We start from the raw sequence: 15,708 nt of genomic DNA, 5'->3' as shown, positions 1-15,708 counted from the left end.
GTTATACAAACTTTTTCAAAAGCATAGACTTTTTTCCCCCCATATAAAAGATAAAGTTAGAGATAAAGTTTGACACCAAGTTAATTTAGAATGCATTTTTATTTTTACAGTGGGTACAGCAAGTATTCAGACCCCCTTAATTTTTTCGCTGTTATATTGCAGCCATTTGCTAATTGGGGTCTGAATACTTTCCATACCCACTGTATATTATCTATGACATATTGTTTGAGACTCGCTTGTATTTGTATACAAACTAAAACAATACTAAAAGTATACTCGTAGATGCATTTTGCTGTGACAAATTCTCATTGTGTATTACAATGATACACACACATAAAATAAACAAACCCTAAAATGTTCAAGCAAGAGACTCTTAACTTTTGGTAATTTTTAACACTAGACAGTGGAATTTCATCAAGATGGAACTGAACAGTTGCAGGGTGAAAATCTTAAACTAAAACAAAAACTAGTGTAATTTACATTAGATTATAAATAGAGACCAAGCTCACTGGTAATTTGACTTAATTCTAAGTCCCTTATTGGAACAATTTTGATGCTTTATTACATCTTTTCATTTAAAATCTATTTAGCTATAATTTGATTTTAACTCCTAATCTCCCGCACGTAAGAAACAAGAGGGGGGAAAAAAAAAAAAACTTTTCATTGTTAACATTTTTAATATGACAGGATCAGCTCAAACATTGTCTACTTATTCTAGATTTGCATTTTTTAGCACGTAAACCAAACATAATTTTATAAACGTATTTATTCCTTCTTTAACATCTTTCAACCTTCTTTAACATCTAACAACCTTCTTTTACATCTTTTCATTTAAAATCTATTTAGCTATAATTTGATTTTAACTCCTAATCTCCCGCACGTAAGAAACAAGAGGGGGGAAAAAAAAAAAAAAACTTTTCATTGTTAACATTTTTAATATGACAGGATCAGCTCAAACATTGTCTACTTATTCTAGATTTGCATTTTTTAGCACGTAAACCAAACATAATTTTATAAACGTATTTATTCCTTCTTTAACAGGTTACCGCCTTTTTATGTTCCCCAAAAACTCACAAAAACTTTAGATGGTAAAATCCTTAGAGGAGAAAGAACATCAGAACTATAGAAGAACAGAAAGACTCTCTCTGTGAAGGTGATTATGAGTGTTTGTAAATTTGTGTTGGTTACAGGATCACAGAATGATAGTTTTCCTCTTTCCCAGTCCAGCTCTAATCTCAGATGCTGAAGCTTCCCTTTTACTGAAAAAGTGTTGTAATGCCCTAGAGCCTGTGTGGAATATTTTTCATCTCTGTACCACACACACACCAGATGTTGGTTTTAAAGAACTCTTTTTTTTTTTCCTTTGGTTTGATTCTGTAGTTACTCCTATAATCCAGTCCGAATTGTCTTTGACCTCCACATCCCAGCAGTGTGTTCCGGAGTTAAAGCCTTCTGAACCCAGAACACAAGCATATGGGTCAAATCTCTCTGGATTTTCAGGAACCAGTTGACTACAAGCCCTGCATTTCATACTTGTCAGATCATCGGACAGAATCAGACATGAATTTGCAGTGTTTGGGTCCAGAGTCACAGGAGCTGATGGAGATATAAAAAAAAAAGCCTTTATACTAATAATGATAATAATAACAATAATAATAATAAAAATAATTATTATTATTATTAATTTGTGTTGTATACCATTTATAAAAAAATAAAAATAAGAACACCAACATGGTTTTAGGTGGACCTATACAAATTTTAATTTGAGTAGAGATGGCTCATCCATATCAATGAACTTAAATCTCTTGATCAGTAATATCTGAAATCATTTAAAGACTCACTGTTGTAAACAAGTTGCTGCATCTTCTTTCAGACTCTGAGGGTGAGGTTTCTCAGATGATCTGCCACATTAATCAAAGCTCCTGAAATCATCTGTGGATCCTGCTGTGAACTCCGAGCTCTGAACAACATTCAATAGTCAGAAGTGCAGCGAGTTTAAGCTCAATCAAAGAGGCCAGAGACACAATGACTCGCTTACCTTTCCTTGATGCCTTTAAAGCTCTGGAAAATAGAGAAAACAAAGCATTTACTTAGATTATAGTAATTAAAACTAGATTATGCCAAGTAAACTTCTCTATGGAAATTAAATGCGTTTAAAAACAGACAATCAGTTCTCACGTGTAGAAATACAATGTCACTGGCATTCATCTTTTCTTTTATATCTTTTATAGCGTCTGCTAGAGCTGAGATCTGTCTGTTCATCTCCTCAATCTTCTTCTTTGTCATCTCACTCTTTTGCTTTTCCTCCTTCTTCAGTGCAGAGACTGAAGCTTTTTCTTCATCGTGCAGAAACTGATGAAGCTTCCTAAACTCCTCTTTAATCTGCCGCTCTGTGCTCTCACGCTGACTCTGAATATAAGAACGGAGAAATTTACATCAATATTTTGTTGTCAGATAAATCATGATCAGGATTTGACTTTTTCTCACCTTGATGTGCTGGATTGTTTGATCACACTTTTCTTTAAGGTTTTTGGTGTGTTTAAGCATCTCTTGAAAGGACTTCAGTCTTTTTTTAAGATCCTCCTTGAATTTAACAAAGTAAATGTGCAGTTTCACAGAAAATGGGTAATTTGTCATGTTGTTATGTGCTTTTATTACTCTGGCCTGCCGAAATGCATAAAATTTAATTATATAAATTATAAAAATAAATAAATAAAATAGTTTTTGCGTTACACCAAAATAGTGACATTTCTACCTTTTGAAATGTAAATATCTGGTGTAAAATTAACTAATTTTATTATTGCATTTTAATTTAGTATTATTACTTCTTGGATCACTAATATCAACTATGCTTATTTAGTTAATAATATACTACGCTGTAGCTCAGGGGTTCCCAAACTTTTCAGCCCGCAACCCCCAAAATAACAATGCCAAAGACTCGCGACCCCCAATATCCTCTGAGGTGGTTATAAATACAGAAACCTTGCATGCAATGACGCACACACACACCAATTAAATTTGTGTCCGTGCTTAAAATATGCCAGAAAGTATAACCTGATGTTATAAAATCAAAATGCATCTGACGCTATTGCTGCCTTTAATATAATGTAATTACCCCAGGGGTCGCAATCCAATAGAACTAGTAACTATAAGCTACTATAGTAACTACATAGTATATAGTAACTGTAAACGACTATTTTTATTTTCAGTATAGTTATGGATAAAATTTGTTAATTCTTATGGTTTAATAAAAATAAATAGATTTTTGGAAATCACCAGGCGACCCCCCCTTCATTGCCCCGCGACCCCTCGGGGGGTCCCGACCCCCACTTTGAGAACCACTGCTGTAGCTCATGATACCTATACATTCAGTTGCCATCTATTGGCATCCTGAGGTATTACATTGATACTATCTTTTTTTCACATTGATACTATCAAGAAAACCCAATAAATCTCACATTACGCATGTTATGATTCCCCCTACCTTGTAAGATAAAACAACTTCATCAATGGGTCTGAACCTGTGATTGGTGTGTTTTTGTGAATCTCTGCACACAATACACACAGGCTGTTCATCATCCAAACAGAAGAGTTTAAGTTTCTCATTGTGCACACTGCAGACCGGCTCAGATCCTGAAGCTCTGTCTGCTGTCAGTGACTCACACAAGTTCTTCAAAACAAGATTACAAGGAGGATCATCTCTGGACGATCTTCTCCTGCAAACAGGACACTCCAGAGTGTTGCAGGTAAGCCAGAACCTTTGAAGACACTCTTGACAGAAACTGTGACTACATGACAGCACAACAGGATCCTTGTAGATTTTACAGCAAACTGGACAAGAGAAATGTTCCACAGACACTGTTTTCACTGAAGCCATTATTCAGCGTTAAAGTCGTGATTTAGATTCACGTTGTTGTTGTTGCTGCTGCTTCTTCTTCTTCTTCTTCTTCTTCTTCTTCTTCTTCTTCTTCTTCTTTTAAGTAACAGTTATTTTCTCTGTTGTTAGTCCTTATTCGAGTTTTGCGGTTGTAAGTCTCTAGCACAGAAGTCACCAACCATGCTTATGGAGAGCTTCACTCCTGCAGGTTTCAGCTCCAACAATGATAAAGCACACCTGAACCAATGAATTTAGACCTGAGCGGCACTTGATAATTACAGACAGGTGTGTTTGGTCAGGATTACAACTGAAACCTGCAAGAAGGTTCCCTGAGGGAATGAGTAGGCAGACGAGGGCGCTAAAGAAGCTACAAGAAAATCAGTTCTAGACATGGAAGTAAAATATAGTAAAAGTGAGTTAAAGGTTCTAATCAAGAGACTTAAAAAAAAAATAGGTGGCAAAAACAATGGAAGGAAGGAAAAATGGGAGGTGATTGTATACAAAGGAACGTGGATAAAGGAATAAAAACAAGTAGAAGAATGAGGGAAGGGAGTATCATTTCAAGAATTAGATTCGGACATACAGGACTCAAGTCCATTGTACAAAATGAAACAACATCAGACTGGAAAATGTGATTATTGTGGGCAAGAAGAAAACGTATAACATGTAATTATGAAATGTCCAAAGTACAATAGGGAAAATAAAGTATTTATTTTAAATTTGAAAAGAGTTCATATGAATTTTATTTGGTTAAAGTGCTAAAATACAAGTCAGATGAGGACTGTATAGAATGTTTAATTCTTTTTTTTTTTTAAATGTCTAAATTAGATAAAAGAATTTAGATACAAGTGGTGTAGGTTTTTTTAAACTGTTAACGATGTATAAAAAGTGTGATCCGCCAATAAAAACTCATGAGAAGAAGAAGAAGAAGTAGCTCCCCTGGCCTAGCTTATAGTCATTTCCTTGTACTTGTTTGGGGTGGAGGTGTGGTTTGGAGCTTCTTTTATTTTTGTACAGACTCTGTACTTTGACTTTACTTTAAAACCTGTGAATACACTGCATTTATGCAAACGCTTTGTAAGAATAAGTTCAGGAACAGGGTTTTATTTATTGTTGCTATAAACTGCCATGTCATCTGAGGTGTCAGGAACACATTTTACAGGGTGTCCGCAGGCTTTTAAAAAGTATTAAAAGTTGGTAAATCAATGTAGAGAAATTTAAGGTCCTTCAAAGTATTAAAATGTTTTAAATGCTGTTTTGCAAGGTATTAAATTTTATATCATTTTTGATTATGTAATGAATGGTTGTATGCCTAAGTTTGCCTAAATTAAATCTGCGAATATCAGGATGCTGTTTAGTTCATGAAATCAATGAAACCCTACTAGATTTGAGATCATGCTGCATTGTTTACTGCAATAACCAAGACAATACATTTATTTCTGCAGTTCTATAGGGGCCAACCTGCTGATTTACCTAGATTTAATAGATTTTTTATTCATTCATTCATTCATTTTCTTTTTTCGGCTTAGTCCCTTTATTAATCAGGGGTTGCCACAGAGAAATGAATCGCCAACTTATCCAGCATATGTTTTACACAGTGGATGCCTTTCCAGCCGCAATCGAGTACTGGGAAACACTATACACTCTTGTATTCACACAAACTACGGCCAATTTAGCCTTTTTTATTAAATTCACCCATACTACATGTCTTTAGACTGTGGGGAAAACCGGAGCACCAGGAGGAAACCCACACCAACACCGGGAGAACATGCAAACTACACATAGAAATGTTAACTGACCCAGCCGGGGATTGAACAAGCAACCTTCTTGCTGTGAGACTCTCTGATTCCTGTATGTACTCTGTTTTAACAAAAAAAAGTTTCTAAAGTCGAAGTTAAAATATTGTTGAAATAATTTTGAGTTTTCCTTGAGTGCTGAATAATATAATGTACAATCAATTAACCTGATTTACACAAATATTTGTTTCTGAGAAATCTAATAAAGTTTATCTATTTATGGTGAACTATACTTTTAGTTTAGAATGGTTAACAATTACACAGAGAGTGCTGTCTGTAAATCCTTTAAATTGTTATTCTGAACAGAACAAGATAAAAAAAAAAAACAGTAAGTAAAAAATAACTATAATTCATAGTCCAAAATGTCAAATACAATTATTAAAGCACAAATGATAACATCATTTATTAAAAACAGTTCGACAGAGATGCTCAAACTAGCACCCGGGGGCCCAAAGTTTGCCCATTTGATTTGGCCCACCGTTGGGATGGTTATTGGGGCAAATATCTTTGCCAAATATTGTCACTTTGAATGTAATGTAATCTTTTATTTCTTTGTTTTGTCGTTTATTTAGTTTTGTAAATTCATCAGATTTTCAAAAAATGTAAACAACATCAGCGAGCAAATCAAGGCAAAGGCAGGTGCAGCTTAGCGTATTCAACATTGAACTCCATTATATTAATGAGATTGTTTTTGTTTTTGCTGTAATAACTTGATTAAACATTTTTTTTTAAATATACTGCATTCGTTAATATAATTTAAAGCAATGTTTTGTAGTTATTAAAAAAAAAATAGAAGATAACGAATGAAAACTTTAATGTACCTTCGGCCCACAACCCCTCAGTTATCTGATTGTTTTTCTGGTCAAGAAAAATGGAAAAACATTTTGCCCAACATCATTTATTTGAAGCATAATAAATAATTAGCAGTAAAAGAAAAGCAATTTTGTCTTTAAAGTTCCATGTGGGTGGTGGTTTTATTGCATCAGCTATGTTTCACTAACCTCACAGCTGATACTGTATATGTTATGAGGTATTTGATTCTTTAAGCCCATATTCTGTATGATTTTCAGAGCAGGCCGTATCTCAAAAGAAATCTATACAGGCCCCAGCGAGAATTGAACTCGCGACCCCTGGTTTACAAGACCAGTGCTCTAACCACTGAGCTATGGAGCCTCACCTGACAGCTGTTGTTCATGTTGCTCATATAAAGGACACACCCAAGTATTTGGCAGCCAGCCTAAGATCTCTGAGACACATGATTTACTGGTTTAAGAATAGATCAGCATGTGATTTAAAAGTGAACCAAGTCCTGAAGAGCTCTCTTAAATGTACTAAGCCTAAATTTGTACATATTGTTATGTAAAAAATAAATAAATAATTGAGTACACCCCATTTTGAAAATGAACATTTTTAGCAATTTCTCAGTTAACAGGCAATGTATTTGGGTGCATTTGAACAAACCAGATTTATTAGACGGATATATTTATTAAAATAATATTTTAGTCACCAAATATATTTAAAAATAGAAAGATAATACATTTAAATCCATGCAAAATATTAGGAAAAAAATTACTACAAAAATTCAACAAAATATTATAAATGTTTTGTTTTTCTTGAATTTGGCTGTTTTTAAATTTTACATTTAATACTTAATCCTAACTTATAAATTTGGGTGGACAAATTTTGGACCATTTTTATAAGTTATTTTGTTAGAATTGGCTTCAGCACTGACTAATCTAATATATATTATCCACAAATACAATATTGTAAAGCTTCTTGTAGAAAATATTAATTTAAATGAGAGATTTGTGAGTGGTGCACTCATATATGTTGAGCACTGTATAAATACACTGCTCAAAAAAATAAAGGAAACACTTTAAGATTCATTCATTCATTTTCTTTTCGGCTTAGTCCCTTTATTAATCTGGGGTCACCACAGCGGAATGAAATGGCAACTTATCCAGCATATGTTTTATGCAGTTGAATATTTTATATATATATATATATATATATATATATATATATATATATATATATATATATATATATATATATATATATATATATATATATTCATTTCTTCATTTTCTTTTCACCTGGTCCCTTAATTAATTAGGGGTCACTACAGCAGAATGAACCGCCAAGCATATGTTTTGGGGTAAAGGTGCTGGAAACTTGCTTAAATCCAAAACAAGTCATAATCTATACATTTTTCTGCATCAATTTTATTTAATGTTCAAAAAAAGTTACATTTGTATTTGAGAAACTATGAGAAACTAACTTTTACACAAAAGTCAAATTGGAAGATCTTGTCAATAAACAGGCTATATATGTATACATGTAAGTGTTGTGGGACTGGAATCAGATTTTTAGAGATGGGACCCAACAAACCCCACATCCACCACATGCCTCACCCCTCCCCCTCCCTTTTTTCCAGGGAGGCACAAAGCAGATTCAACTATGCAACACCATTTAACAATCTAGTCTAATTGGCAATCAAAAAGTAACCCAGTGATCAGATCCCAAATGTCAAAACTCAATTCATGTCATTCATTTTCTTGTCGGCTTAGTCCCTTTATTAATCCGGGGTCACCACAGCGGAATCAACCGCCAACATATCCAGCAAGTTTTTTTACACAGCAGATGCCCTTCCAGCCACAACCCATCTCTGGAAAACATCCACACACTACAGACAATTTAGCTTACCCAATTTACCTGTACTGCATGTCTTTAGACTGTTGGGGAAACTAGAGCACCTGGAGGACACCCACACGAATGCAGGGAGAACATGCAAACTTCACAAAGAAACACCAACCGAGCCAAGGCTTGAACCAACGACCCAGTGACCTTCTTGCTGTCAGGCGACATCACTACCTACTGCGCCACTGCTTCGCCCCGAAGGACTGTTCTATACCTTAAATAGCTGTTGGTCACTGTAAATTCAAAACAATATGATAGTGGGGTTTTTGATCCTGTCAGGTTGCCCTGCATGTTTTTGATTTACAGTGTATTAGTTCACATGTGTATACAACTTTGTTTTTATTCTAGCTTAGAACACAATTCTGAATTTGCAATAGGCATCCCATAGATCCATCCTGATTCTGGTCTCTTTGAAAATGTAAGTTTTTTGTTTTTTCCTATGTTAAGAAAAGCCTACATGGAGACCAGGGTTATTCCAGCAGTTAATGTGACATCCCAGTAAGATTAATTAAGATAGTTCCCTCTACATAATCTTGGTGTGTTTCAACATACCTTAAGCAAGGAGCAAGTTATTTTCAATCTCTGTAAAGATTCACACTGCATTCCATTCACAAGGGCAAATCCCTATGGCCTAATCTTTATCCTAATCATTTATTGGTAAAGTTAAACTTCCAGTTGTCCTTCTGTGACACTAAACAACTTCTCTGCATTTTACTGATTTTAAGACAGAAATGGTCACAGCCTTTAAATTTTATTAGAAACAAGAAGTAATAAAGCAAAAAAAACAAAAAAAAACTGTACATTGTTTTTAAGACTTTATTTTATGTTTGAGTAATTTTCATTTTTTGAGATTTTTTTTTGAGTAAATTGAAAATGGATTTGTCTCACTGCTCTTTATATTGTTTTCTTTCATTTTATTTTGTACTCTTTTTCTGTTGTTGCCTTTGTATGTTTATTGTTACACAAATTGCAATAAAAAAACTTCCCTGTGCAAAGGATCATGGGTGCCTGAAGTGTGCATTGGTTTTACCCATCAAAATTTTTCATTCTGAAGAGCCCTTCGAAGTGGCCAGTTTTGTGCACTTCAATATGTCAGCCATTTTAGCTTGAAGTACTCTTCAGAGGGCAATATATCCCATTTGGAATGCACCATCAAGTCACTTCAATTTGCAATGTTTCATTTAATTCTTAATGCATATTACCAGTAATTTTGAGACCAGATCACATCTCAAAATGTTGCCCAGCAGGCCCCAGCGAGGATCGAACTTGCGACCCCTGGTTTACAAGACCAGTGCTCTAACCACTGAGCTATGGAGCCTCACCTGTTAATTGTTGTTCATGTGAGTGAGATAAAGGACATGCCTTAATTCAGCATGACAAAGACACACCTAAAGGACAAACAGCCTGAGAAATCGTTACATAATGGTTTGAGAAAAAGCCAGAGCTCAAAGAGTCAATTGTTTGGGAAATCCGCTCCATCAGTTAGGCATAATCTTTTACTACATGAAAGTAAACCTGAATGTCAAATCACATTTTAGCATATCAAACTAAACTTAATCCAAATAACAAACTCAACACTTTCGTGTTGCCCAAATGGTCTTGTTTTAGGTCACGGTGGCGCAGTGGGTAGCACCATTGACTTATACCAAGAAAGTTGCTGTTTTGAGCCCCGGCTGGGTTGGTTGACATTTGTGTGTGAAGTTTGCATGTTCTCCCCATGTTCATGTGGGTTTCCTCCAGGTGCTCTGGTTTCCCCCACAGTCCAAAGACATGCGTAATAGGTGAATTGGGTCAGTTAAATTTGCCGTAGTGTTTGTATGTGAATGCAAACGTGTATGAGTGTTTCACAGCGGTGGGCTACAGCTGCAAGGGCATGCGCTGTGTAAAACATATGCTGGATAATTTGGCGGTTCATTCTGCTGTGGCTACCCCTGTTTAATAAAGGGACAAAGCCGACAAGAACATTAATAAATGAATGAAGCCATACATTACAATCACAAAACTCTTAAGAGGGAAAAGTCTTTATTCACGTCACCAGAAAAACAACTGTTAAAGTTCAAAATCTGAATAACAATTATATTAAGTTTATCTATTCAGTACTAAGATAGAAAAGGCATGACATCTGAACTTTTGTAAAAAAATATATTTTGCATTTATAAAGCTTTCTTCTGTTTTTCTTTTTCTTTAGATGTTTTCAGAACACAACATTAATTACGTGAGCATTAAATGACAGAAATCACAATTCCAGTCTTTTGTGTGAAAAAAACTTTTAGACTCTTATTTACAGGTTTGACGTTGATTTCCTTTTTGTAAATTGATCATTAATACAATTACCACAAATAAAATTACCAACAGGATCTATTTTATTTTATTTCCTAATTTGTAGAACATGTTTTTACTTTTTTAATACTTCCATCTCTCATACAAGTGATTATATAGATAAACAGTTGTTTGCTTTATTTCATTTTTGCTTTAGACTTAAAATAGTTCATAATGCAAAATAGTATATTAATAGTTCCTCTGCAGAAACAAAGAAAAATACACTGAATGCAGATGCACAAAATATGAAATATCAGTAAAATAGTCAAATTCAGTCTGGTGATTTATTCGTGAAGTTGACAGGTAAGAGACTTTCAGGTTACAACCATACTATTAAACTTAATAAAGAGTATGAGAGTGTAAGGGTCCACTTATTAGTGAATAGATGGAACTAACAGCATGGGTAAAGGTTAAATGAGTGTAGCCTTTTTAGCACATGTAATAATAAATCATTTTATTATTATAATATATTTAAATTTGTTTCCAGCTCCGAATTTAACCTGGCTCCAATTTAAAGTGATCATTAAACCTCAAATGTGTTCAAATGTGTTCCCAATAACAACTGATCACATTCATAATTGAGGAATGAATTTACATATTTGACTATATTTTAAACATCTTGTCTTTTCATTTGATGCAATTTAATCGTTTACCCGAAATCAGTATGCTGACTATTTTCATCTGCTCAAGGACACAACCTCACCATGTCTGGTTCTTAGATAGAGGATATAACTATCAACTAATTTCCTTTAAGTAATATTAGGCCGCCCCCTGCTTGCTCATACATAAAGAAATTTTAATTTTACCACTAGATTATATCATATTAAATCAGTGATGGTGAGGCAGTGGCACAGTAGGTAGTGCTGTTGCCTTACAGCAAGAAGGTCGCTGGTTCGAACCTCGGCTCAGTTGGTGTTTCTGTGTGGAGTTTGCATGTTCTCCCTGCTTTCGCGTGGATTTCCTCCGGGTGCTCCAGTTCCCCCACAGTCCAAAGACATGTGGTACAGATGAAATGGGTAGGCTAAATTGTCTGTAGTGGATGTTTCCCAGAGATGGGCTGCGGCTGGAAAAAAAACTTGCTGGATAAGTTGGCAGTTCATTCCGCTGTGGCGACCCCGGATTAATAAAAGGACTAAGCCGACAAGAAAATAAATGAATAAATCAGTGATTGTCAGAAATCAACAGGTCTCTAATACTGTGCTCCATCCATTGAGCCTGAATGTATAAGCAATCCTGGTCATAGGCTGCAAAAACATCAGCCTAAACAATCTAATAAATTGAAATGATTCCAGTAGAACATAAAATTGATCAAATATAACATTTTATTTGGCAGGTAAAGATTTTCCATGCCAACTCACATAATTAAACAAAAATAAGCCAATTCAGAAATGTACAACATAAATCACCCAAAGATATATTTAAGAGTTAGAGATTAATACTTGACCGTGTAGAACAAAGTTGCAGCATTTAAGTCTTGATACAGAGCTTAGAGATTCACACACTGCAATGAGGTATCCTGGCTACAGAATCCCACAGACACTTTGGCACCTTTCCCTTAAATACTCAAATTACAACAAACCATCATAAACAAAAGACAATAAAAGCTTTACAAAGACCCTTGCTTGGTCATGAGTTGATGTGAAGACCCATTTCCCTGGAGTGGAGCATCTGGCAAAGATCTTAATTAAAGCTGAAACCCAAATCGATGTGTGACAAACAAGTAAAATTGTAAAATATATCTGTGAAACTGAGACCACTTTACCAATTACACATTTAAAATAATACCAAACATTAAAATAAATCCACAAGATACACCATATTAAAAATATGGACATTCTGTGTTGAGGGATGTTAGTGACCTGCTCTGGTGTAGAAGGTAAAGTAGAATGCAGAGAGGGGGCTCAGGGTGGTTGAGCTGAGACAGTTAAACAACTGGTTTTCTAGTTAATCTTCTCAGATTAGAACGTTTATTGTTTTAGTGCCTGACAATTCTTGTGGTCTTGCCTCGTGGAATTCCATAACAGATCTCAGGGTTTAATTTATGGAGAGACTTAGCCATCCTTACAAGAGTGCAACAAATTTGATTCATTTGAGTCTCTGTGGTTAACACCGTCTTTCTGTGGTTACACTTAATTTAACTGGTAATATCCTAAGAGGGACAGATTCATCATAACTATAGAAGAAAGACTCTCTCTGTGAACGTGGTTGTCAGTGTTTGCAGATGTGTTTTTGTTACAGGATCACAGAATAATATTTTCCTTTGTCCCAGTCCAGCTCCAATCTCACACACTGGAGCTTCACTTTGACAGGAAAATGGCTGCTGGGTTTCCCCTGGGATCGTAAGAAGCAATTATCATCTTTGTATTGCACACACCACAAACTTCTATCTAAGAAAACATCTCAATTTCTTTTCTTTGATTCTATATGCACACCAATAAGCCAATATGCATTGTCTCCACCCTCCACATCCCAGCAGTGTGTTCCTGAGATAAAGCCCTCTGATCCCAGAACACAAGCATATTTATCAAATCTCTCTGGATTGTCAGGTAGGACTTGTTGTATTTTGTTGTGCCTCGGACTGGTCAGATCATCAGACAGAATCAGATTCGGATGTTCAGTGTTTGGATCCAGAGTCACAGGAGCTGATGAGAGACACCAACAACATGTCATTTATTCTATTGTCTATTCTGATGTTTTTTTGATATGTTCATTTAAAAGAATGGTATGTATTTTCTGCCACTCAAGAGGAGTTATTCACAACAAACAAAGGCAAAGTTTAATGACTCCATGACTGTGGAACTGTGTGGTCTTTGTTACATCCCACAAGACACCTGCAGAAATCATGTTCATAGATGAGCTAAAATATTTAAAAAGTATTATTATTTTATTATGAATTAGATTCATTTAGAATAAAATTTGACACTTTAAAGCACTTTATGTGAAACTTTTAATGTTTTGAACCTTTGTATTCTCTCCCTTAATTCTCTCTTAAGTTTTACACTTGTATATGCCTTTTCAAAACATTAGACAAACTAAGAATGCATGATTTATGTCTTGTGTATTTCTTGAAGTGTCATGCTTGGTGTCATTCTTCTCCATACATAATTCTACATAATCTAGGACATATAATGATAACTTGTATACTTGGTGCAATTTCAAACCACGAGTTAAAGTTTTGTCTGTCTGTCTTGAGATTTTGTCTTACGTTTCTTATTTTTCTGGCAAATTCTAACTCAGTATAAAGTTTGATTCTTGTGTATCCTCTGATCTGCCACGCAACCTCCACGCAAACGACAAAGGACTTCCTAAAAGACGTTATCTTTCAAGCATCAGAGAAAGATTACAGGAAGAAAGAGAAAGACCCAGAAATGCAGGTATTAGTTATGCGTTTACGCTGTGCCTTTTTATGGTGTTTACATACTTTGTGGTTCATAGTTGTGTGAGACTGAGTTAGATTTGCCATTCTTTTATCTAATCTCTTCTTCTCCTGCTTTTTTGTCTGTGTTTTTGTTTTTATCTTGTGTACGTTTGTTCGTTATATATTAGACTGGTCAATAAATCATGCTATAACCACGTAGGATTGTCTTTGTCTGCCTCATAGAAAAGGTCACTTTGATGGTAAAATACCCTTGCTACCAGCTAATTAAGTTTAATAAAACTATTCATTAACTAAACTATTCATCTACTTCACAAGAAGTAGCTATAATGTCATTACTAAATAAATAAATGATCAGAGTCCACCCAGACGAGCGGGAGAAGTCGTTGTTATATTAATTACTTAAATTAAATATACATTAATTCTGAAAATTCATAATAATTATAACTTATTATTAATCATTAATATTCATGAATTGAGCTAATTTTGCTACAGTTGTTTAATGTCAAATAAAATCTCTCTGGATATTTAAAAATATTTTACAGATTTTATTGTGCTCTTAAATAAAAGTATAGTAAACAATGTTATTACATCACTACTGAACATTTTGCTGTTGTGGACAACACCATTCGTATTATTATTTTTTATTTATTTAATGGTCAAAAGTTTCTGTGACTTTTTGCATTGACCATGCATGTAGGTAGCTCACTGTTGTAAACAAGTTGCTGCATCTTCTTCCAGACTCTGAGGGTGAGGTTTCTCAAATGATCTGCCACATTAATCAAAGCTCCTGAAATCATCTGTGGATCCTGCTGTGAACTCTGAGCTCTGAACAACATTCAATAGTCAGAACTGATTTTGAGCTCAATCAAAGAACCGGAGACAGAATGACTCACCTACCCTTCCATGATGCATTAAAAGCTCTGGAAAATAGAGAAAGCAAAACATTTACTTAGATTATAAGAATGTAAATTAAACTACACCAAGGAAGCTTCTCTATATAGAGTTTTAAATAAAAAATCAGTTCTTACATGTAGAAATGAGGCATCACTGAAGTTCATCTTTTCTTTTATGTCTTTTATAGTGTCTGCTAGATCTGAGATCTGTCTGTTCATCTCCACAATCTTCTCCTTCATCATCCTATTCTTTTGTTCTTCCTCCTTCTTCAGCAAAGAGACTGAAGCTCCTTCTTCATCGTGCAGAAACTGATGAAGCTTCTTAAACTCTTTAATCTGCTGCTCTGTGTGCTCACGCTGACTCTGAATATATAAAACAAATATAGAATCTCTTCTATTCTTCTCTCTCTATTATATTATTTAGCAGGGGTGCCAAACCCTTTTCCTGGAGATCTGTCTTCCTGCAGAGTTTAGCTGCAACCTTGATCAAACTTTACCAAGTTAAAACTGCCAATTACCAAGTGCTTCCAGATCCTACTCATGCCTAGTTCACACTACAAGATTTTAAACTCGATTTGGGCCCAATTTGCAAGATATGATCTTGTCTACACGTTGTGCTGTGATCGAGGGGAAATCTGCAGGTGCTCTGTGCTTAGTGGTCTTTATGTTTGAACTACGGGACGATGCATCAAAGAGGTTCGCTGACTTTTCACAGACACCTGACAGATGAAAATCCAAAATGTA

The 15,708-nt window shown here is 34.9% G+C and overlaps 2 protein-coding genes and 2 non-coding genes across 4 annotated transcripts; all 4 read right to left on the bottom strand.

The window, feature by feature from the left end:
• Positions 1-915: 915 nt before the first annotated feature.
• On the bottom strand, positions 916-4,102 carry trim35-29 (tripartite motif containing 35-29). Its single transcript, NM_001007347.1, is given in 9 exon segments — positions 916-1,315; positions 1,317-1,349; positions 1,352-1,596; positions 1,842-1,960; positions 2,039-2,061; positions 2,179-2,409; positions 2,488-2,583; positions 3,485-3,946; positions 3,977-4,102. Coding segments are annotated over 8 exon segments (1,152 nt in total). The 5' UTR covers positions 3,878-3,946; positions 3,977-4,102; the 3' UTR covers positions 916-1,303.
• A 2,671-nt stretch (positions 4,103-6,773) lies between these two features.
• trnat-ugu (transfer RNA threonine (anticodon UGU)) lies at positions 6,774-6,846 on the bottom strand. Its single transcript has one exon. It is a non-coding gene; the product is annotated as a tRNA-Thr (tRNA).
• Positions 6,847-9,618: 2,772 nt separating this feature from the next.
• On the bottom strand, positions 9,619-9,691 carry trnat-ugu (transfer RNA threonine (anticodon UGU)). Its single transcript has one exon. It is a non-coding gene; the product is annotated as a tRNA-Thr (tRNA).
• Positions 9,692-11,996: 2,305 nt separating this feature from the next.
• LOC799897 (zinc finger protein RFP-like) lies at positions 11,997-15,348 on the bottom strand. Its single transcript, XM_087287126.1, has 3 exons — positions 15,100-15,348; positions 14,969-14,991; positions 11,997-13,334 (listed from the first exon to the last, which is right to left on the bottom strand). Exons 1-3 carry the CDS (start codon positions 15,114-15,116, stop codon positions 13,093-13,095), a joined length of 282 nt encoding a protein of 93 aa, XP_087143252.1. The 5' UTR covers positions 15,117-15,348; the 3' UTR covers positions 11,997-13,092.
• Positions 15,349-15,708: the final 360 nt, after the last annotated feature.

This window comes from Danio rerio, chromosome 16, assembly GCF_052040795.2.
Source record: "Danio rerio strain M-AB ecotype USA chromosome 16, GRCz13ab, whole genome shotgun sequence".
In the NCBI taxonomy this organism is placed as follows: Eukaryota; Metazoa; Chordata; class Actinopteri; order Cypriniformes; family Danionidae; genus Danio; species Danio rerio.
Note: the sequence above shows the minus strand (reverse complement) of the source record. Positions and strands in the feature narration are given on the sequence as shown.